This window comes from Panicum virgatum, chromosome 7N (assembly GCF_016808335.1).
Source record: "Panicum virgatum strain AP13 chromosome 7N, P.virgatum_v5, whole genome shotgun sequence".
Lineage (NCBI taxonomy): Eukaryota > Viridiplantae > Streptophyta > Magnoliopsida > Poales > Poaceae > Panicum > Panicum virgatum.
Window position 1 is genome coordinate 9,641,183 of NC_053151.1, and position 22,953 is coordinate 9,664,135.

At 46.0% G+C, this 22,953-nt stretch overlaps 2 protein-coding genes across 2 annotated transcripts; both read left to right on the forward strand.

Moving 5' to 3' along the window:
- Nucleotides 1-5,304: 5,304 nt before the first annotated feature.
- Nucleotides 5,305-6,367, forward strand: LOC120680918. The gene is made up of 2 exons (XM_039962495.1): nt 5,305-6,040; nt 6,189-6,367. Exons 1-2 carry the CDS (start codon nt 5,305-5,307, stop codon nt 6,365-6,367), a joined length of 915 nt encoding a protein of 304 aa, XP_039818429.1.
- A 10,015-nt stretch (nt 6,368-16,382) lies between these two features.
- On the forward strand, nt 16,383-20,513 carry LOC120683203 (disease resistance protein RGA2-like). The gene has a single exon (XM_039965231.1). The coding sequence runs from the start codon at nt 16,858-16,860 to the stop codon at nt 20,089-20,091; it is 3,234 nt and encodes a 1,077-aa protein (XP_039821165.1). The 5' UTR covers nt 16,383-16,857; the 3' UTR covers nt 20,092-20,513.
- The last annotated feature ends 2,440 nt before the right edge of the window (nt 20,514-22,953 follow it).

The window sequence follows — 22,953 nt, forward strand, 5'->3', positions numbered from 1 at the left end:
TTTTTTTCTTTGTCTGCATTAAGATGTCTCTCTTTCTTCAGATACTATCGCTCCATTGGTTACTTTTTGCAAGTATCAACTGCAGGGAATACGATATGTAGCTGCTATAGGCTGGCTCTGAATTATAGTTTCAGTCATTGGTGTGGTTGTAACTTGAGCTGCGTTCTCCTGATTTCAGCTTGAATGGTTCCTTGTGCTTGTAAACATCTTAGCCTTTTTACAGCTCTCTGCTTTGTCCCATAGGCTCGTAGTCGTAGATGCTGAGCATCGCTGCTTTTCTTTTATGTGTTAATTAGGTAAGTATACGTAGTTCTTTGTCATGCTGAGTAAAGAAAATTGCTGACTATTCCTTGAGTGGAAAACTTACCTAGATGTTTTGTACAGGGTTGCTTGTTCTAACTCGAGCTCCAGAATTTTAAATGGAAAATAGAATCTGGGATCAGCTGTACAGAGCGGCTCATACGAAACAATGGCGTGTATGGTGAATCTATGACATTCCTGAACATCAAGTTCATGGAACAAAAACTGTTGAAATTTCCGTAGATGCATAGTTCTAGAGAATTGCAAGTTGTGCAGGTTGCCGGAGAGCCATGAATTCTTCTTCGCCGGTACAACATCAGTTTTGGTAGTGGCAAATAAGCTAGTGACCCGAATACACATCAATCGAGCTCGAAGGTGGGTTAAGGGTTATCTTGTGTTGTCCTACTTTCACATCAAATTTAACTAATATAACTTGTGGCCGAGAAAAGGTTGACTTGTCTAATTAAGCGCATCTTGACACAGCACCATGAGCGTATGACATCTTGCTACAATATCATTTGGAAAAAGTCTATTTTACTTCCATCAATGATTCACTTTGTCCGTTTTAAACCCTGAACAAAATGATGAATCAAATTACTCCTTTCAAACTATTTAAATTGGTCTAATCCAGTCCCAAATGAAAATTTTCTGTTCTGTTCCTCCATCTAAAAGTTGAATTTTAAGTTCACAAATTGTGAGGTAATAGATAACATTATAAATTATGTGAGGAAAAAATTATTAGTATTCATTATATGTCCAATGTTAAACTTTACTCCCTCCATTCCAAATTGTAAGTCATTCCAATTTTCTTGGAAATTCAAAGGATCTTAAGTTTAACCAAATTTTTACAATAAAGTACCAACCTTTATGATACCAAATAAGTACCGTTAGATTTTTTATTAAATATATTTTTATAATATATCCATTCGGTGTTATAAATTTTTGTAATTCTCTCTATAATTTTGATCAAACTTAAAATAGTTTGACTCAATGTTGGAATGACTTACAATTTGAAACAGAGGAAGTATTATATATTCTCAACCTATAAAAATAATCATAAAATAATTATATATATTTTTGTAACATATGATACAACATCAATAGTCAGTTAGCAAAAGTTGAACCTAAAACTAAAAATGTACAATGAAAGAAAAAATTAACAAATATTTATTTGGGTGTAGATTGAACTAATTTAAATAGTTTGAGGAAGTAATAAATTAACATTTTGTTTAAGAAGTTAAATATACAAAGCGAATCATTAAGGTCAGTAAAATAGACTTTTTGCTTGCCGATAAAAATATACTAGTGTGTTGTGATTGCGAACACATCAACGCACGCTGCTGCTGCCTGCAATAACCTCCCTACCCACTGACCTGTTGGGCTATTCACTACTAAAAAAAATATTAACCGCGATCTTTAAAAATGACCTCCGAGGCGGACACGATATCTAACCGTCTCGGTTAATGCCTGCAATTAACCGAGGTGGTCGTTTTTTATTAACTGAGGCACAAAATCGATTAACCGAGGCGGTTTATAGATTAACCGAAGTGGTCATCCTAATGTAACCGCCTCGGTAAATATATTAATCGAGGCGAGCATGGTAACTCAACCGCCTTGGTAAATCAGGCCCAGCCCGATAGCCCGAAAAGCCCAGTTACGAACACATATATATGTACTTTCTTTCCAGAAACTCTAGCTCTATCCTCATTTTTTTCCCCACCCCCACTCCTCGTGCAGCAAAGAGGCGGCGGCGCGGACTCTCTCTCTCTCTCTCTCTCGGACTCCCTCCTCCCTCTCCTCCCAGCCGACCTTACGGCGGCGGCCCTGAGCACGAATGCACGTGGTGGGTGCGGTGGATGCGCGCTGCGTGGCAGCGGGTGGCGGGATTCGGCGCCGGCGGCCGAGGGGGCCGGCAGGACTCGCGGGCCAAGTTCTTCCTGGTGGCGCTCGTCGGCAGTAGCAGCAGCTGGGCTCCGGCATGAGGGGCCTCGGCCTCGGTGGGCGATGCCTTGGCGCTGCGCGCGCCGCCCCCTTCCCTTTCATCCTTGGCCGGATCCGGCGGCGGGCAGGCTCGCGGCGCGGCGACGTGCGGCAGGACGGCGGGCGGCGCAAAGATGGGCTCGGTGGGATTCGACATTCCCCGGTGGCGGAGCGAGCGGAGGTGCGGCGGCGACGGCATCCCCGTGGATGGGCTCGGCGGGCCTGTGGATGGGGCTTGGCGGGCCTGTCCACGGGCTTTTTCTTTTTCTTTTTAATTTTTTTATCTAATTAACCGAGGCAGTTGCATTATAAAAACCGCCTCGGTTAATGCCACGATTAACAGTGGCCTTCGCTCCGAGGCGGTCGCAAAAACCGCCTCTTTGACCGCCTCGGTTAAGATTTCTGTAGTAGTGACTATCTCGCGACCTCGTGGGCCACGCAGTCAGTCTCTGAAGGCCCGCTTGTTCCCGCCGCATGAAGGAATTAGGCGCGCAGTGTCTATGTTGCCATATCATTAAAACATCACTTTTAGAAATTACACTCTACAGCTCATAATATTTTGGTGTGGTTTGCTATTAAACTCATTCTCTCTTCTCTACCTATCATATTTATTCTTCATTTATTATGAAGATACCACCTCACACTTATTGCACAATTTAACAGTGTCTAGCGCATAGGTTCTTGTATCGACACGGGATCTTAGGGCAATCCCAATCCAAGACACTACTAGTAGTTTCTATACTTGCCATATCATACAAACACTATCATAGAAACTACATCCTCAATAAATATTTTTTTTCAAAATAAATTGCTATCTAATCATATATATTCTCTCTCCTTTCTCCTCTATCTCTTCTTTTATCTTGGTTTTTATATAGATATGGTTTTTTCATATTTTTTTCTCTCTTCGTTAACTCTCCAGACAACATCAGTTTTTTGCCTATGTGGTACCATATTTACTACTATAGAAATCAGCTGAGTTGGAGTGTTGAGACCGCCCTTATATTGAGATCCGATTTTTTCCTCCCTCCATTTATTTTTATTTATTATAGTCTATATAAGCTAAAAATTTTACATAACTTATATTTACTGGTATGAAAACTATGCTGAACTTTGTGCCCTCACTCCACCAGTCCACTGCGCGAGTCCATGCCCCGGATATCAATCAATCAGGCGCGTTTAGTTCCAAAAAATTTTCACCTCGAAATTTGTGGCTTTCCTTTGGACACGTGTATAGAGTACTAAATATAGTTAAACAACAAAACTAATTGCACAGTTTGAATGTACACGGCGAGATGAATCTTTTGAGCCTAATTAGTGCATGATTAGCTATAAGTGCTACAGTAACCCCCACTTGTGTTAATAATGCGGTCAAAGCCATCAAAAGATTCGTCTCGCGGTTTTCAGGTAAATTCGAAAATTAGTTTTTCAATTAGTATAAAAAAAAATCCTCCTGACATCTGGTGAAACTGTTGATGTCACAACTAAAATTTTTTTTGTTCTTGGAACTAAACGCGCCCTCAGTCACTCCAACCGCCCCTCCACCTTCCCATTCCAATCCGCACAAAGATTGCGAACCCTAGTCGCCGCCGCCCAGGCCAACAGTCGGCGCCCCCCCCCCCCCCCCCCCCCGGCAACCGGCGGCTTCTCCAGGTTCGCACCCGCCTCTCTGTCTCTAGCGCGCGAGGGAGCGAGCGATTTTGCTTGCTCGAGCCGATTCGTCGTGGGGAACCAGCGGGTTTATCCCATGGTTTTAGCCAGTAAACTCTTTTTTGTTGTTGCGACACGGGATTGATTCTGCGTGTCGATTATTTATTTATTTAGCGGTCAAACTCGTTTTTTGTGTGCGCAAGATTGAACCTTTACATGGATTTTTAGCAAGCAGGTGCATTGCATTTATCCGTCTACAAGAAATTGATTCTGCACTGCATCTGTACATCTGTCATGCACACCACACGGGTGGCAGAAGTAAGGGCATTTGGAGGGAGGGGAAGTAGGGTTTTCCCCCTTCTGGAACCAAAGAAACCAAAGAATAGGCAGGGGTTATTATACATTCAGCTGCTGACAACACAGAATGAGATCTGCATCAGTAGCTAGCTGATTGCTCCCTACATTTTAGCAACTAAATTAGTTTATCTGTGCACGCGATTTACTCTACTAATCTATTCATGGATGGATTCTTGGTACCAACTGAATTCACGTATCTATACTCAAGATTCATTGCTATCAAGTGCTTACCCAAATTTCATCTCTTGCGCAGCTAGCTGAAAGGAAAAATGTCCTCACTTCACCACTTTCGCGCAGCATCTTACCAGAGGAAGCAGCCACGGATGAAGCAAACTACGCTGGGTACGTTTTGCAAGACTCCCGAGGAGGTTGTTCGGGAGAGGCGCGCCCCTAGTTTTGTTCAGCCCGAGCTGTCGGAGGAGAAAAAGAAACTGCATGCCCAATTCACCAAGCTTATGACCAAGTTCCTGCAAGAAAATGACCTGCCTCCCAGTGTCATTGACAATATGAACTTTGATATTATAATGGAGGCCATTCGGCAGTGTGGACCTAACTATGTGTTTCCTAGTTAGGAGGAGTTGAATGGGCCTCTCTTTGAGAAGGAGATGAACTGGGTGGCTGAGCGGAGGCAGAAGCATGAGAAGGCGTGGGAGTGGCATGGTTGCACGCTCATGGTGGATTCCTGGATCCATCCTAGGAGGAACCTTCACTTGCTCCGTTTCATGGTCGGTAGCGTGGAGGGGATTTTCTTCTTGGGATCCGCTGATGCTACCCCAACTTGCTTGGGAAAAAAGGCTATGTTGTTGTTGTTGTTGATCCGCTGATGCTACCTATGCATCGGATCATCCAGATTTGCTGGCAGGCTTGATAGAGGAAAGGATTCAGGGCATTGGTAGGGACAAAGTTGTTCATGTTGTCACTGATAACAGCCATAACCTTAAGGAGGCATGCAAGATTCTAATGGATAGGATCCCTACGCTGTTTTGGACCCCCTGCGCTTTCCAGTGCTTGGACCTTATGTTGAAGGACATTGGGAGGTTGGAACAGTTCAAGAAGCGTATTCAACAGGCCAAGCATGTCACCACTTTAATATACAGGCATCCGAGATTTCTCTATGCAATGCGCGAGAAGATGGGTGTGAAGGATCCGGTGGCACCTGCAACCACTCGATATTGCACATTGTTTCTCACTTTGGAAAGGATGTACAAGCATAGAGATGCAATGAAGTGTCTATTCACTAACGAGGATTGGAGTAGGTCTAAGTTGTCAAGCACACAGGTAGGCAGGAATGTGCGTGAGATTGTGTTGTCTACCACATTTTGGAATGGAGTAGAAGATTGCATAAAAGCATCAGAACCACTTCTTGCTCTGCTGAGGATGGTTTATGGGGCTGAGAGACCAGCAATGCCAGAGGTTTTCGCAGGTCTCTATCTTGCTAAGAAGAAAATCAGCAACTCTTTTGCGAGCAATCCAGGACTACTCAAGCAAGTGATTGATATTGTTGAGCTGCGTTGGTCAGACCAAATGGAGCAAAAGCTATATGGGGCTGCATTATTCCTGAATCCAAACAAATTTTTCGACATTAAAGAAAATGATCCTGCTTATGCTTCCAGTCTACGGTCGATGTTTAATGATGTGATTGAAAAAATGGTTGTTGATGATGATGAATTGATCACCAAGGTAAGTGGCCAAGCTAATCAATATGATAGCACTGAAACTAGCTTTGGGAAGAAATTACCAACCCTGAGCCCATGTATGTAAACTTCTATTTGTATTCAATTTTAAATTTCCTGTTCTTTTTTAGCTTATGTGAAATGGTACAACTTTATATCTTTTTGCAACTTCAATGTTATCTTTCCTTGCAAGCTTTTTATAAAATTGTTAATATGCCTTACATTTAGATGATTGGTGGAGTGCTTATGGTGGGTCTGCTAGAGAGCTCAAAAGTTTTGCTTGGCGTATCGTTGGTCTTTATTGCTCAGCATCTGGCTATGACCGTAATTGGACTATGTTTGACTGCGTAAGTAACCAACCATTAACAGCAAATAGGCATAGCTGTCTTTGCCCGTTAGGAAGATAAGTTTACTGACTTCCTTTTCTCTATATGTACATTTCAGATCCATACTGTAACTATGAAACCGTCAGACTGCAAGAGGCTGGAGGATAGGGCTTACCTTTGATGCTTGAAGGCTATGAGTTTGACCATGAATGGGTTGGTTTGCAGTTTTGCACACTGCACAGCTTTATAACAGGGATAGACTTGCATGGCAACTTGTTGAAGATGTGACCGGTGGATCATTCACACTTGAAGACCACCACCGTCCTAGGATTTACCCCGGACAAGGAAGTTCAGATATGACTGATGTGACAGGTTCAGACACTGAAGATGATGACACTTTTGTGGTTGACGATGAAGATGTTGAGGATGACTATGGCCCACAGGATCCGCCTACGGCTAGTGATGACAGTGATGGACTAAGTGGCAAGGAGGGCCCAGGGGGCGATCCTTATGACTCCGGCGATTTCTGAACTGACAAGAGTCTCCTGTGTCTTGGAGGGCCCTGGGGTGTTACGGTAGTAGTTTGGTACTTTTGCTGGATCTTGGTTGATAATGTTGCCCTTGAGAACCTTGGTTAATATCAATGCTGCTGTAGGTACTGCTATGTTACCCTTGAGCACCTTGGTTAGTTAATATCAATGCTACTATGGTACTGCTATGTTGCCTTGAGCACCTTAGTTAATTGCAATGCGATTATGCTACTAGCTAGCATGTTGTGATTTTATCTGCTGCTCTTTGAGAAGATTATATATATATATATATATATATATATATAATTGGCTTGCCGCCTAATTGTTGCCTAGCTGGTGGTTCACTCCACCGATTTTCACCAATGCTTTTTCATTTGGGTCAGAGTTGTCCTTGTTTGTTGCATGACTCCTGTCAGCACTTTTTTTTAGTCTATGCGTCATGATGTTTGCATTTCTTGAGCGAGCTGCCTGTCCGTAAGTCCATTGCTTACCTGTTTCAAACATGACCTGTAGACATGCTGATAGCTAGCTGATGTAGGTTGGCCCCGACTGGAATGGTTTTCCAGTCAGCAGGTTGTCTGGTTGTGATTCTCATATTGATTAGCAGGGGCGTCATTCTCGTCTTTTCAGCTGCAGTGGTTGTATCTGCATGTAATTAGAGCCCGTTTGGGTCATCGGATGTTTAGATGCTAATTAGAAGTATTAAACTTAGACTAATAAAAAAACTAATTCTATAACCTCCGGGCTAATTCACGAGATGAATCTATTAATCCTAATTAATCAATGATTAGCCCAAGTGATGCCACAGTAAACATATGCTAATTATAAATTAATTAGACTTAACAAATTTATCTTGTGAATTAACCCTAAGCTTATGCAACTAATTTCCACACTTCCCCTATTGTTCTATTAGGAGGGGGATTGAGTATCTCTTGGAGGTCCCAATCTCCACCACCAATTTTTGAGGAGGGAGGAGCTTTCGGGTTGGAAGGCTAGGGGAGGACTTCACAGTCGGAACTTCCGGTCTCCCTGCTGCGGCGCATCCTCGCCCCCGCCGGTCTCCGCGTCGGCGCGTCGCTGGCCGAGCCACCGACGACCCCGCCCCCGCCCCCGCCGGTCTCCACGTCGGCGCATCGCTGGCCGAGCCGCCGCCGACCCCTCCCCGGCCGGTCTCTGCGTCCCTAGCCAAGCCGCCGCCGCGGGGCGCCCTGGCTGAGCCGGTCTCCTGCCGCGGGGCACCGTCGCCGAGCCGTCGTCGCCTCTCTGCTGTGTTGCATATGTGAAGTGTGAGAAAATCGGGTAATTCGGGTAAACCCGAACCCGAACCCGAATTTTCGGGTACCCGAATTTTCGGGTTTTTCTTTTCCCCAACTAATTTCGGGTATCATTTTTGGAAACCCGAAATACCCAAAACCCGAAATACCCGACCCGAAATATTCGAGTAACCCGAATGCCCAGCCATAGTCGGAAGAGAAGGCAAGGGAGTAGGGATGAAAAGGAAAACGGAAATTTTCTGTTACCGGGAATCATTTTTGAGATTTTACCTGATTTTGGTTTATATGGAAATGAAATCGGTTACTAAAAATATGAAAACGAAAACGGTATTTTCTTCCGGTAATGAAAACGAAAACGATTTCGGCCCCTTCTAACCATTTTCGACAACTACCGTATTTAGCCGGTATTTTACCGCCGATAATACCGAATTTGAGGAGCTGTCACTAGCGGCCCAGTCGGCCCAACCCAACACCACTCACTAGACCTCTCCTCCCGTGGGCTGTGACCCACCGCCCCCTACTGCCTGTCTTCCTCCTGCCGCTCTCGCACTCCCCAGCCGGCGCCCCCGCCCCCCTCCCCCCTGCTCCTCTCCTCCGGCATCCCACCCTCTCTTGACTCGCCGCCGGCCCCTCCAACCTCCCGTGATCTGCCGCCCCCCCTCCGGCCGACGCGTCGGCCTCCCGCAGTCCCGCCCTCCTGTGACAAGCCCCCTCCGGCCTCCTGCTCTCCCATGATCCGCCGCTGCCCCCCTCCCGTGGCGACGCGGCTCGAGCCTTGGGCGGACCGTGGACAGGCGCTCGTCTCGTGGCTCGGCAGCGGCCCAAGCACGACGGTGTGCGCACAGACGCTCGCCTTGGGTGCTCGGCGCGCTCGGCTCGGATTGCAGACGGTCGCTAGGCGACGGCGAGCCAGGCAGCCAGCAATGGCACCGGCAGGAGATGTGGTTGATAATGATAACTATTAAGAAGTACTAGTAAGGGTGCCCGTGCTAACGCTACGGGTGCATTTCAAAAGCACAAAAAAACACCACATGATCCACAGTCCAAAATAAGAAATATTGAAACAACCAAAAGATGTAACATACAATTATTATATTGATAAGTAGCTTGCCCGTACTAACGCTACAGGTGACACTTTGTCCATGCATATTAAAACAACCAAAAGACAATATATGTTTCCATAGTCAAGCATAGAATGAAATAATTCACAAAAAAAGAGAATATAATGAAATATCTGTTGCACAAAATGACAACCAATTAGTTCACGAGGCACTATCTTCAAATAGACTACAAAGTTATGAAATGGTTCACATAATTATCGAAGTTGGTCATGTTCAGCTGTTGCAAGCAAACTCATGTCCTACAAAAGAGCATTGGAGTTACATGAGCATCAATGATTAAATTTTGCTTGGTGCACTTAAAAGAGGTTGCAAATTTTGTGTAGAAGGTCAATTCAATGGAATAATTAAATTGAGATTACAAGAACACTTTAATATTAGCTACTCGTTTGCCCTTTTTGCTGTTTCGAAAAAAAGGATTATCAGAGCAGTAATTATCATCACACTTCAAAATTAAGAGTCACATCAAATTTTTACAAGGCAAGCATCATCTATTATTAAAAAAATTAAAATACTAATAGGAGTATTAACAAATATTACCTTGTGAGTTAGCTGTCCTTGCTCTTCATTTTACATAATCCATGATGCTGCTGATGCAATATGATTATAACTAAAAGTAAAGTACTGTCGACAGTTGACGCACCTTGCAGGTTCCCACTTGCGATGCCTTGATGCCCCCACCCTTCCCCACAGAAATTTAGAGTTTACTTTGTGATGTCATCATTCTAGCAGTCTCCTATTCAATAGATCAGTGAAGCATTTTCTCCTTGATGACGTCAATAATATGATCTATAGCACTCTCACGTTGAACAGATGAGTCAGGCATTGCTCCCTATGACTTGAAATTTCTTTTCTAATACTCAATACACTTGACTTCAGTACAATTTCTTTTCTTGAGACATGTTCTAGCACCACTTTGTTTTAAAAGCAATCAGTGTGTCAAAACCATTAATGTGTGAATTATCTCTTGGTACACACCAAATTATGAAAGGGAGCAAAAAAATTATTTTCACTCAAATCATAGTTTGACGGAAAGCACTATATACATAAGAGATTGCTGAACAGAAGGTTACCTTTATCATAGGAGATTGCTGAACAGAAGGTTACCTTTATCAGAACTTCGTTGGAGCTTCACATTGCAGTCTTTGAGATATCATCTGTTTACTGAAGAATTGCATTGTTATGTGAAGTAGTCCTTAGATAGAAAGATGGGAAGTAAGAAAGAAGACTGACCTGAACATAAAACTTCAGTTTCAATGGGAATGACTGTTGCCACAGTAGTATGACCAGAACTAATAGGTGATGAAACTACAGGCTGCGGCTGTCTAATGACCAATACTGGTCACAGAAAATAAGTTTATAAATTGTAAAAAAGAATGTTTCAATCACTAAAATTTACTATCTCTTTAGTCTATGCGAAAGCCGAGAGTGAAACTCATGCTAGTGGTTGATCAGATCTGTACCATGTATTGTAGTAAAAGAAGACATGTTACAGACAACACATGTGAACTGCCAAGCAAATTTCCATAGTAGCATAGAGCAGAATAGTATTGTTTAACAAAGTAAGTATTATGCTCCAGCAATTAAACACAATGGAATGCAAGTGAAATGCCAAGCTAGAAATCTAGAGAAGATGAGGAAATGTAAATGCTTACATCGATATCACTTGTGGATAGACAGAGCCATTTTCTCAAAGATCCAAAGACTTCCACCTGCCATGCAATACTGGGAATGATCACCAAATAGTTCAAAGCTATCAGTTCTCCAGCACAAGAGAATTAACTTGCCTTGCACAACAGATACTCTTGCACAGCAACTGCCCATGAAGATTGCTCTTCATTAGAATGTGAGATAAAATTGCAGAAGCCAAGAATCTCTGCAGCAAATAGTTAATATCTATCAGTACTATCTACATCAATTAAATTCTAAGAAAAATACAGAGGTAGGACGTTTTACTAATTTCAGTGTAAGAGGGAAAGAACAGCCTTCGGCAATGCTCAACATTGTAGTCGATACAAGAAAAACAGTGGTTGAAACAACCGAATATGATATCTCTCTCTCTCTAATTAATATGCAAATACTCGAGTTTCAAATGCCGCAAGTGGCATAATTAAAAGAACAGTATTGGTGATAAAATTTATTAGATAAGTTTGCATATATTATTGAGTTTTGAGACTGCATTAGGAGAAATCTCTACAACTACCTAAGAAATACAGGGCTTGCAGTCCCGTACCAGGGGTATTAAAATCATGCACAAATTATGCAAAAGCACAACATCAGAGAGTAGACTAATGCTGACCAAGCAGGTGCAGGCAAGGAGGAAAGACCATGCATATTGGAGAGGGATCGCTGTACAGAATGCAGATCGGAGGCAGAGGGTAGCGACCTGCACATTGGATCTTACGGCGGAGTGACAGGAGGAAGCGTCAATTCATGTAGATCCAACCGCCGCCTCACCGTTGCTTGCCGGGGGGGGGGGGGGGGGGGGTCTAAGAGCTTGAGACAGGGCGGATGAAAACTTGGGAGAGAGGAAGGGGAAAGAAGAGAGCACCTCCGCATGGGCCGCCGCCGCCGTACCTTCCCCTGGAGCTGGATCGTGCTTCACGTGCTTTCCTTCTGCCTCCGCTTCCTGGAGTCGAAATCGAACAGCCCATCGCACAAAAATGCCTTCTTGAGGCACCGGCAGCACCCCTTCAGCGGCGACGGGCGGCGGGGACGGCGGCGGCGGCCGGCGCGAGGCGCGCTAGGGTTGGGGAGCGAGAGGCCGGGAGTTGTCGGCAAAATTGTAGGTGGTGGGAATCGAACCCTGGCGGAGCGCTGCGCGCCGATGCGGGAGTGCGGAGGGCGGTGGTGGACTGGTGGGGCGGGGCTTCAACGCGTTGAAGCTGGCAGATCCGAAGAAGATCAGCCGTAGGATCGAGTTGAAACCAGGTAGCAAGCCATTTGAGCCATTGATTTTGAAGTTGTTTTCCTTGGTACACTTTGTTGGGTAAACCAGTTTTGTTATGTCTGCAGGGAATGTTTTTGCTGGGTGTCCGTAGCAAAGAACAATCGGTACTTTAGGGGATAGAAGAATAGAAGAAGATACTACTTGTGCAGATCAATTTCTTTTTTTATTATAAATTAGATATGTACCGCACTACTGCTTGTGTCATTTACGGCGGCAGTTTGGACAACTTGTTCTAAGACAATTTCTTTTACTGCTTGTGTCTATCTTTGAATTTGATTAATGATCGTGTATGCAACTATGTCATGTACACCGTATGCAACTATGCGTTAATCGTCATGTATTGGTTGGATATTTGGATTTAATGTCTTAATCGAATCTTCAGTATTTGCATATAAGATGTCATATAGTTAGTGATATGCTCTATTATTTGATATGTTTATCATTTTTGAAATATCGTTTTGATGGGTTTCGATCGTTATCGATGTGTTCTCAACTGTATATTTTCGTTTCTGAAATTACCAGAATACCGACATCATTTTCAAAAATATCGTATCGTTTTCATTTCCGATGAAAAAAATATGAAAGTGGTGGAGCTTTTCACCGATCGTTTCTGACGGTTTTCATCCCTGTGCCAGAGTGATCCGAGAGCCTACGGGATGATGGAAAGAAGGACAAGTCGTGTAACTCCTCGTGTTAGTCCGCACTGTTGACAATAATCCAAGAAGAAGGTTACTGACTTGCTCCAGTACCTCTGCCTGCAGAATGATTTAGAAGAAATAGACACTTGTTCCGTACCTCTGCTCGTTATCGAGATAATGCGCGACTGGTCGCGCAGAAACCAATCGCGCAACACACTATCATATGCTAGCATGTGTAAACTGAGTATGCGGGAGCGCACCTTCTCCATCCTTACTGGCACGTGTCCCATGCATAGTTGGCTCCCAACATGTGCAGGAGCACCCGAAAGGAAAACTGTCCCTTTCAGCTAATGTCACTGCTAACATAGGCATAAAATGTTAGATACTTTAATGATGAGCATCTTCGAAAGACTGAACCGGCAGAACATCGAGATTGACGAAGTCACCATAGGCGTCTCACGGTCGACGGGTACGTTGTCTACCACTAAAATAATAATGTCAGTTGAATCCTAGAATAAACCTAGAAAAATACGAGCACTCTTACCGAGTCGAGGACTCGAATCCAAGTGAATAGATTCCACCATCGGGGACTGCTGTCAACCGACTGCACCAATTAGTGTCGATCATTGTTTTAAATAGCGGGCTAAGCTATTTAGCTTCTAGTCTAAAAAAGAGCTAATAGCCCGGCTAAATGGAGCTATAGCGGGATATTGCATGAGCCAGTTTAATCACCGACGCCTTTTACCATCGGGGGCTTCCCAGGCTGCATGGCCCGAGCCGAGCCGATCGTGGCTTCCAGACTCCTAACCGAATACATTAATGGAATGCGAGTGATTAGCTCACGTTAATTAGTTGGCGGTGATTTCGTGGATTCGAGTTCCCGTGCATGTAAGCAAGTTGAGTTCCTGTCCGTGCATCGGTGCAAGCAAGTCCATAAGGGCACCCGCAGTGTGGTGGGGCATCGCTTTCCCACTGCAGCACCCGATGCCCAGTTCCAAAAATCAAGCATTGGGGACAGTACTGTTACCAATGTCCACTCTTTCCTGTCAATAAAATAGTATTATCCAATTACATGGCCGTTGGGCTCAACCACCAACGGTCACCACGGCCGACCGCTGATTTCAAAAGACACTGCATATATATAGACACATACCATCTCCACACAACACTACTGACCACAATCCTATTACAAAAACCAGCCGTTCAAATGGACAAGTCCTCTTCTGGAAGCCTCACAAATTTTCTCAACTCCTCACTCTTTAGTTCAGATCCACAAGATGCAAACACACAACAGCAGCAGTAGAGCCAAAATTTCCAGCCACGCCATTATCCCATGAACTACCCACCCCAAAACATTCATCCAAGCTTCCATGGTCATTACCCACTCAATATCAATCCATTTCCAGGTCCAAGCTACCAGAGCGTGCCTCCCACAGCAGCAAGCTACCATGGAGGTCCTTTCCCAAGAAATATTGGGCAGTATTTGCCAGGAGTTCTTGGAGGTTTTGCAGCTAATAACCCAGTATCTCCAGTGGGATCAATAGCCTTCTTTCCAGGCAGCGGAGGCAGGAGTTCGCGGGTACTTGCTGTACAGGTATGCTGGCGCCCAAGCCAGGCCCCGACCATTGCGCCGCCATGGGCTAGCTGGGCTGCCTCCGACGGCCTGTTGCTGGTCTGCACTTAGCGAGTACCTTTGCTTTCGTCAGGGGCGGGCCCAGCTCAATTCAAGGGTATTCAATTGAATACCCATTATTTTGAGCAAAAAATTTTATATATATACATGTATATGCTATGTATACATTGTAAAATAGCAAATAAGAGCAAAATACATTGGTTTAGGGTATTTTGGCCCAAAACTCGTTTCCCAGTCGCCTCCCTCCCCGTCTCAACGAGGCCCATTGGCCAAACGATCAGCCCAATAGGCCCAACCTCGAAAGGCCAAAGCAACTCCCCACTCCCCAATGGCCCAGTCCCCTTCGGTCCTCCTCCCTCAGCCCGACAGGCACGCTTGAGCCTCCTGCTCGACCTAGATCGGCGGCGGCGGCGGCTAGAGCGGGCAGGCAGGGCGGCAGGCCAGCGGCCAGGCGCTGAGGCGCGGCCAGAGCGGCGGTCGGCGTCCAGGGCGGCAGGGCGCGGCGGCGGCGCAGATCCAGGGCGGCAGCGGCACTGCGGCACAGCGGCAGGCAGGGCGCCGGGCGCGGCGGCAGCCGGCAGGGCCAGGCCGGCAGCGGCACTGTGGCTGTGCGGCAGGGCGCGCGACGCAGAGCGCCCGGCGCCCGGCGGCGTGCCGTCGCCCAGCGCGTCAGCGCGCTGCAGGGCAGCGGCCGGCGGGCAGCGGCCACGCCGCCACGGGGCACGGGCCTGCGGCGGGCAGCGGCAAGCTGCGGGCTGCAGCCAGCGACTCAGCGAGGCAGCAGGCAGCCAGGCACCAGGAAGCAGCAGCACACTACAAAAGGTCTAATTGAGCACAAATTTCATTGTGTCATTATCTTCGATCCTCTAAATTAGTGGTGTACAATTTGAATGAAGTGATTCTGTGATTTATTCTTGCAGCCTTGAAACATGAAGAGGAAGAAGTTTGGTACTCCTGATTTGAAGTCCTTGGCGGCAGGCAGCAGGCAGCCAGGCACCAGGAAGCAGCAGCACACTACAAAAGGTCTACACTATCTTATAATTTATAAGCTTTCTTCTCATTGTGCTATTAAATGTCTTCTTTGTATTTCACATGTTGTCAATTGCCACTTTAGCATGTCAAATAATTTCTACTTTGGTATATTGATCAATTTTTTCTATATATGATTGAACATTGAACTACTGCTATGTTATACTATAATCAAATCAGCTATACTTAATACTTGCCAAAAGTATAAAGGCTTTAGGCCATCCAAAAAAAAAATTTAGACCCTTAATATATTTTGAATACCCACACCCTAAATCCTGGGCCCGCCCCTGGCTTTCGTATAAAAATGAGAAATTAAATCTTGATCTGAACAATTGATATTATGAAAAGATAAAATCACGGTAAAATAACAGTTTAGCAAAATGTCCAATTTTACAATGGATCTATTGTTTCCAAGTTTACAGTGCTGGTTACAGGAGCTGACTTTGGTCTCAAGGAAGGCAAATGGACTCAAGCTTTTGTTTCCAAATTTTAGTCGTACTACCTTTGCTTATATGAACTCCTGTTTAAATACCATCACTCTACCTATATTTAGACAAATCCAAACAAAAATATATTGCCAAATGGAATCAAAAGAAAATTTTACGCGCGCGCACTGCACTCGTATGCACAATCCTGGAGCAGAACATGCTTGACAGAACGCTGGGCTCCAACAACACGATGCTGGCAACTGACAACCTCAGCTCAGATCAGTGGATGGTAGGCAGCTCATTCTCGCTCCAAGCCGAGAATCCTCCGGCGATATCGGTCAGTGAAGCCATGAGAACGAATGGTGGCGATTAATGGTTAGTTGCCATGAATTAAAACAGAAGCCTAGAACCAACCAACTTTTGATGAGGAGAGGACGGAGATGATGGAAATGGTCACGCTTACGGCAGAGCACAGCTCGGTCGCCGCCACCAGAGACCTCTTGCCGCTTTGGCAGCCCGGATATGGGTCTATTGATAAAAGGTCCCTCCTCTTGATGCCTATTGATAAAGTTTGGTGTATTCGATCTCGAGCCAAGAGCCCACTAAGTCAGGTTTATGCTTTGCTTTGCCCGAAAGTATTCCCCATGGTTGCAGAGGTTTTGTCAGGGAAACTTCGCCTCACCTCACCGCATGGAATCCAAGAAACTCGCCCAGCCGAGCGAGCCGAATGCGCTCAACGGCTCTGGAAAATAGATCTACCACTTTGTCCTGGCCGGCGTCTTCTCGTGCAGCTCCCATCGCCCCCACAGCGCACATCTCCCGTACCCCGGTCGGTCTCGGATCCAGCCGCCGCTCTCCATTCCGTTCATCACCGGCGTCCGATCCGGCTGTCACTAGCTGCCGGCCTCCACTGAGTGCTGCTCAGCTCAGCTCAGCTGCTGTCCGTGGAGGACGGACGGCGGCCGACGGCCATGGAGAAACTACAATGGATTCTCTCAGCCGGGACCAACTTCTTCGAAGAGACCCAGACGACCAACGAGCTGGACCGCCTCCGAGCCACCATGCCCAAGGCTCGCAAGCTCATCTGTCGCGTCGAGTGGGGCATGTTCAAGGACAAGGAGCTGGCGAAGCTTCTCTCGCATCTCAAGGACACCACCTACGATGCAGAGGACTTTCTCCGCGAGCTAGATGACCAGGCGCTGAGGCAAAGCATACAGGACGCTGACCGGAGCAGGGCAGGTCAGCTCCTATCTTCCTCTCTGAATTTTGCCAAAATTTGGATCCTTCGTGGCAAAGCAAGGATAAAGGAGATCCAAGATAAGCTCGACAAGGTTGTGGCTGAGATCGAGGGGGTGCTCAATCTTATGGGTCTTATGAGCTTTGAGCCATCACAGATCATGCCGGAGACGAGTTCGGTCATTAGCGCTCCGGAAGTTGTTGGTCGTGACGGTGAACGAGATGTGTTGATCGAGATGCTTGGTGTGACGATTGGGCGCGAAGCCCAACGGGATCAGGTGATCAAACTATTGGGAGTGCAACTCACTGGGGGCAATACCTCTGAAGGTGGTGGGTCTAATCGCCGGAAGAGAGAAGCAGCAAGCAATAACGGTGTCGCTTCCACATCCAGAGCTAAGCAACCGAAAGGAAACAGCGGCAGGGCCGGACTTGCTGAGACTACTAACTGCACCAACAATGTTTCTGTCATTTCGATTGTTGGTATTGGCGGTGTGGGGAAGACTACCCTAGCTCAGTTCATCTACAATGATCCAAGGGTGCAACGCCACTTTGGTGTGGTGATGTGGGTCTGTGTCTCGGACTTGTTTGATAAGAGAAGGATAACAAAGGAGATCATTGAAGCCATCCCTGGGAAGAAATTCGACACATCATCGTGCAGTCTAAATGCTCTGCAAGTCGAATTGAAGGAGCGCCTGAAGATGTGCCCAAAATTCCTTTTGGTGTTGGATGACATTTGGCCGAATGCCAATGCATATTGGGAGGCATTTTATGCACCTCTGAGGTACGGACCTGAAGGCAGTATGGTCTTAGTGACGACAAGATGTCCAGTGGTTGCTACTCGTGTTACCACAAGCAACTGTGAGCCTGTCCAACTTGAAGGATTGCCTACTGATATATTTTGGGGTTTCTTCAGAAAGTGTGCATTTGGTACAAATAACCCAGAGTCATATCCTCACTTGGAAGATATTGGTAAGAGCATTTGCACTAGGTTGTGCGGGTCTCCTTTGGCTGCAAAAACACTCGGGCGCTTGTTGAATATGAGCCTGACAGAGCAACACTGGAGTACTATCCAGAAGAGTGAACTATGGGAGCTGCGGCATGAAGAGAATGAGATATTACCGGCCCTTCAACTCAGCTATTTGTATCTGTCAGAAGAGGTTAAGAGATGTTTCATATTTTGCTCCATGTTTCCCAAGGATTATAGCTTTGGAAGAGATGAGATAGTTAACATTTGGGTGGCCGAGGGCTTTGTTGTGCCAGGGGGGAGCATGCGTCCTGAAGATGCTGGGATTATTTACTTTGATGAATTGAGAAACAGATTTCTTTTCCAAACCGATCCAAAATGCCCGAATAAAACAAGGTACGTAATGCACGATCTGATCCATGATATGGCTGTGTCCTTTTCTATGGATGAATGTTTGGTGATGCAAGATTTAAGAAACCAGAACAAGAAGAGCAGAATGCAGAATACAGTTCGGCACATGTCGATTGAGGTGGGTGGCGAGTCATTGACCAGAATGGGAGATATTCAACATTTGAATAAATTGCATTCACTTAGGTTTGGAATCAGATTTGATGTTGAAATTACCTGGTTCAATCAGCTCTCTAACATTCTATTTTTGAGCTTGAAAGGCTGCCAGCTGGTAAAGCTACCCGAAAGCATATGTGAGCTGAATAGTCTCCGTTATCTTGATATATCTCGTAGCAGTGTACAAGAATTACCCGAGAAATTCTGGTGCCTTTACAACCTACAAGTTCTTGATGCCAGTCATTCAAAGCTGCAAAGAATTCATCAGGGCGTAACAAAGCTAATCAACTTGCGCCATCTAGCACTGCCAGCAGAATCCTTTCAGGCCTTGTCATGGGTAAGAGGGCTTGGAAACCTGTCTTGTCTACGAAACTTGAGTGAGTACATAGTTGCAGAAGAGAGTGGGCGAGGGATTGATGAGCTGAAGTTCATGAATCAACTCAATGGAACGCTTTGCATCAGATGTCTTGCTAATGTTTGGAGCGAGGAAGAGGCTGCTGAGGCTAGACTTGTTGGAAAGCAATACCTCAAGGAACTTGTTCTGCAGTGGCGACAGGGATCATTAAGGTTGACACGCAGTGATAATGGAGTGCTCCAAGGCTTGCGTCCGCATTCAAGAATTGAATGCCTTAAAGTCGATGCCTTTTGTGGTGATAGGCTTCCAAGCTGGTTTAAGCCAGAAGACCTTCCAACTTTGAGAAGCCTGGAGCTTTCCTACTGTGTTTCCTTGGAAAGTTTAGCAATCCCCTGCTTTGCCGATGGAACACAAACGGGTGGCAATGGCAATAATGGGACGCAGCATGCGAGCAGCAGCATCAGTCGCAACAATGGAATTGTGTCCTTGGCCTTTACACGCCTCACTACTTTAGCTGTTTTCGGATGCTGGGCGCTGACAAATCTTGAGCACTTTTTGACCCCAGAGATACTGCCATCCATCAAGTCGATAACGCTTGAGGAGTGTGGGGATCTTGTATCAATACCGGTTCATACTTTTGTGGGGTTTGCTTGCCTACAGGACCTGAAAATATGTCATTGTCGCAAGCTGGAGTGCCCACGGGAAATGGTTCTGCCCCCCTCACTCCGACGACTCTGTATAGTGAGTTGCAATGAGCTGGACAGGTCATTCCCAGCCTGCCTAGAGAACCTCACCTCTCTCACCCTCCTGCAGTTGTGTGGATGTGGCTGGGTCAAGTGCATCCTGTCGAACTCGATCGTCACGCTCACATGCCTGGTACTATGTGGCTGCTGGGAGTTGGCATCCATCGGAGGATTGCAGGGCCTTGCATCCATACAGCATGTCGAGCTATCTGACTGCCCTAAGCTTACTGAGGTGCAACAGCCCTTCGAGAAGAAGGAACTACAGACCAAGGAGGGGAAGGAACTACTCAAATATATGCATAGATATTACAGGGATTTGGATGCAGCAAACCCAATATGGTAGTTCCAGATCACTTGTGACTATATATATGGCTTATCGCAGCCGCATATAATGTGCATCCACGTCTGAGTTGCAGTGCATGTGAGGGGGTGGTTAGATGCAATCCAACGGCTGACTCAATTTTGATCCAGATGCCTCAGTGCCAACCATGGTGATGGTGTACTTTGGCCAACCTGCAGCTGACATATCTACCAGACCATATTTTAGAGATATTTATTCTACCCTAAAGTATCCAGCCCAAGCGATGTATTCTCACTGCTATGTCAACGTTGGTCATACGATTTGTATCACTGGGTTATTCAGCTGCTTATATTTGCGACTTTACTTGTGTTCAACTTGAGTGGGAGTCAAGTGTACTAATGCGCAAATATTGTTGCAAATGATTCAGTGATGTTCTAAAAATTTGTAAAACATCACTTTGTTTATCTCTGATTTGGTTTCAGCCTTTTTTGTATGTAGGAACGGAACATATGAAGCCATGATGTTGTTGTCGTTATCAAACCTAAGCAGTTATTATATCTCACTAATCTTGCTGGCATGGGCTTCTAAGTGCTCTAACTTACTAGCTGTCATAATTTTAGATTTTGGTTTGTCGATGAAAATTGATTATCTCTAACAATTTACTTTAACCAGGACAAGAACTAGGCATGCAGGTTCAAACATAATATATATCACGATCCGGACACACCTAATTCAAGTTGTATTTCTCAGTTTTTAATTAATTTTGGCATTAATCGGTGTATATGTTTGTCAATATTCTATCTTTTGAGAGTAGTATAAGGCTGCATATGTCCGAGAATAACCTGATGAACTAGGTAGTATCTCGACTCTTCGACATCAAGGTGTGGACCATGCATTTAACTAGCTAGCTTTTCCAATTATTTATTCAGGGACAATCGGACAACATATTTGCACGTACTGATATACTATGCAGCAGAGCAAGATGCTTACTCCAAATGATTGAAATTCTCATCCTAGCAAGAGAGCTGAAGCGCCCCGTTTGCATAGGGACTAAATGTGATACAACTACCAGTTCCAGGATGACTAGTACACACATTTATTACATTAGATGATTAAGTCTCGATACAAATCCCTCCGTAAAGGCTGAGTGATCCAAAGCCAAAAGATAAGAAACCACAACACACTGAGAGTGCTGGATACGGATAATAAAATCCGCAAACAACACTCGAGACTACACGGTAGCGGAAACATCCTTAATAGCCCAACGCCACACGTAAGTTGGGTGCAGACGCGACGATCTACTCAAAGTCTTCACCGGCGACGAAGACCGGGTCCTCCTCTATAATAGCAGCAAGGGTGATTATAAACGTACTCAGCAAATCCAACTCCGCCTTATGGAGGGGGTATAAGAATACATGCATAAGGGCAATTCAAGGAATAGGCTGAGGTTTATCTTTGCATAAAGCCAATTTTTATACACATCCAAGGTTGTTCAGTAATTTGAATTTTTGTAAAACAAGTTGTTGCCGTAACGGCAGTAACTATGAAAGAGTGGGGTGATCTTACACAAAGGATCCAAATTTTAATTGCTACCGGACACCCCATCCATGGTAGCAAACCCCCGGAATTTTTAAAATCACACACACCTTACTCACACCAAAGGAGTTTGCCCAATTCCAAACACTAGTCAAACTCCTTTGGTGTGCCCAATTCCAAACACTAGTCAACTCAATCACTCCACACTGGTCTCCGTTTTTTCCCTTGCTACAGTCGAGAGGGGCGAAAACCGAGCGATCCGCATTCTCTCGGCGGCGATTCGTCGATCCCCTCGTTTCCGACGGTCCAGCGGTGGCCGGGGCTGGAGATGAGGGGATCCGACCCTCGCCATGCGAGCTTATATAAGGTAGCTAGGTTTCTAGTCGGAGCTTGTGTTCTCAGCGGCGGCGGCGAAGTTGCGGCGCCAGCTTGCAATAATCCTCAAGCTCTTCTTCGATGATGGCGGCGTCTACGGCGGCGTGCTCGGCGAAGGGCTTTGGAGGTCTGGTTCCTTCTCCGCTCTTGCAAAGTGGGGGAGGATTTTGTCCCTGTTGTTGGGTTTGCTTCCGGCTCGTTGGCTCCCTTGCCGGCAGGGTGGGTCTTTGTGCTGGGTTGCGTGCTTCACCACGTGGAGTTGGCAATCGCGGCTCTGTTTCTTCTCCGGCACCGGTGGGAGTCGGCCGATGGGCGTTCGGTGTTCTTAATGTGCCATGGCATGTCTGTGGTGCTGAGTCTTGCGGCTTCTCCAAAGCTTGGCGCCTCCTGACAGTTCGGGGGGAGGATTTGCTCCGGGCGGCGACAGCATTCAACGGCGGCGGCGGCCGGAGCGGAATTTTGTTTCTCCAAGATGGTTCAGGTGACTCGTTCATCTCCCACCACCTTGTGAGCTCTGTTTGCTCCTTCTTTGCGAAAGGGGGGAGAAAGGTTGTCCCTGCGGAGGGATTTGCTTCTGGGCTATCGGCATGGTCGGCAAGTGCGGATCTCTCTTCCGGGTCGTTGATGTCCTCGTCGACGGCCGCGGATTGCATCTCTGGACTGCAGATTGTTGCTGGTCGTTGCCGGAGAGTCTTGCCGGTCTTCACTGATTGTGGGGATGGCCGATGTGCTTGGGAGACCATTTACTCGGCTTCGTCGCCTAGCAGTAAGTCCTCCTCTGCGGTCTCCACCATGTGGACTTCGTCATTGGTGCAGACGACGGCTATAGCCTTGGCTCCGGCGGACTGTTGCGTCCGGAATCGAGGAAGAAGACGTGAAGACCCTGTAACCTAGTGTGGCGGTTGTAATTTTCAGTTTCTTAAGGATCTTTTTTGTAAAAGGGCAGGGTTGTACTGTTCTCCTATGGTTTAATACAACACTCGCTCCTTTCGC

What these genes read in the sequence shown, in the direction of transcription:
- LOC120680918 (XM_039962495.1), top strand. Translation starts at nt 5,305, where the DNA reads ATGTTGAAGGACATTGGGAGGTTGGAACAGTTCAAGAAGCGTATTCAA. An exon ending in ATTACCAACCCTGAGCCCAT is followed by an intron (nt 6,041 to 6,188) that starts GTATGTAAACTT and finishes CCTTACATTTAG; the next exon opens with ATGATTGGTGGAGTGCTTAT.
- LOC120683203 (XM_039965231.1), top strand. Translation starts at nt 16,858, where the DNA reads ATGGAGAAACTACAATGGATTCTCTCAGCCGGGACCAACTTCTTCGAA.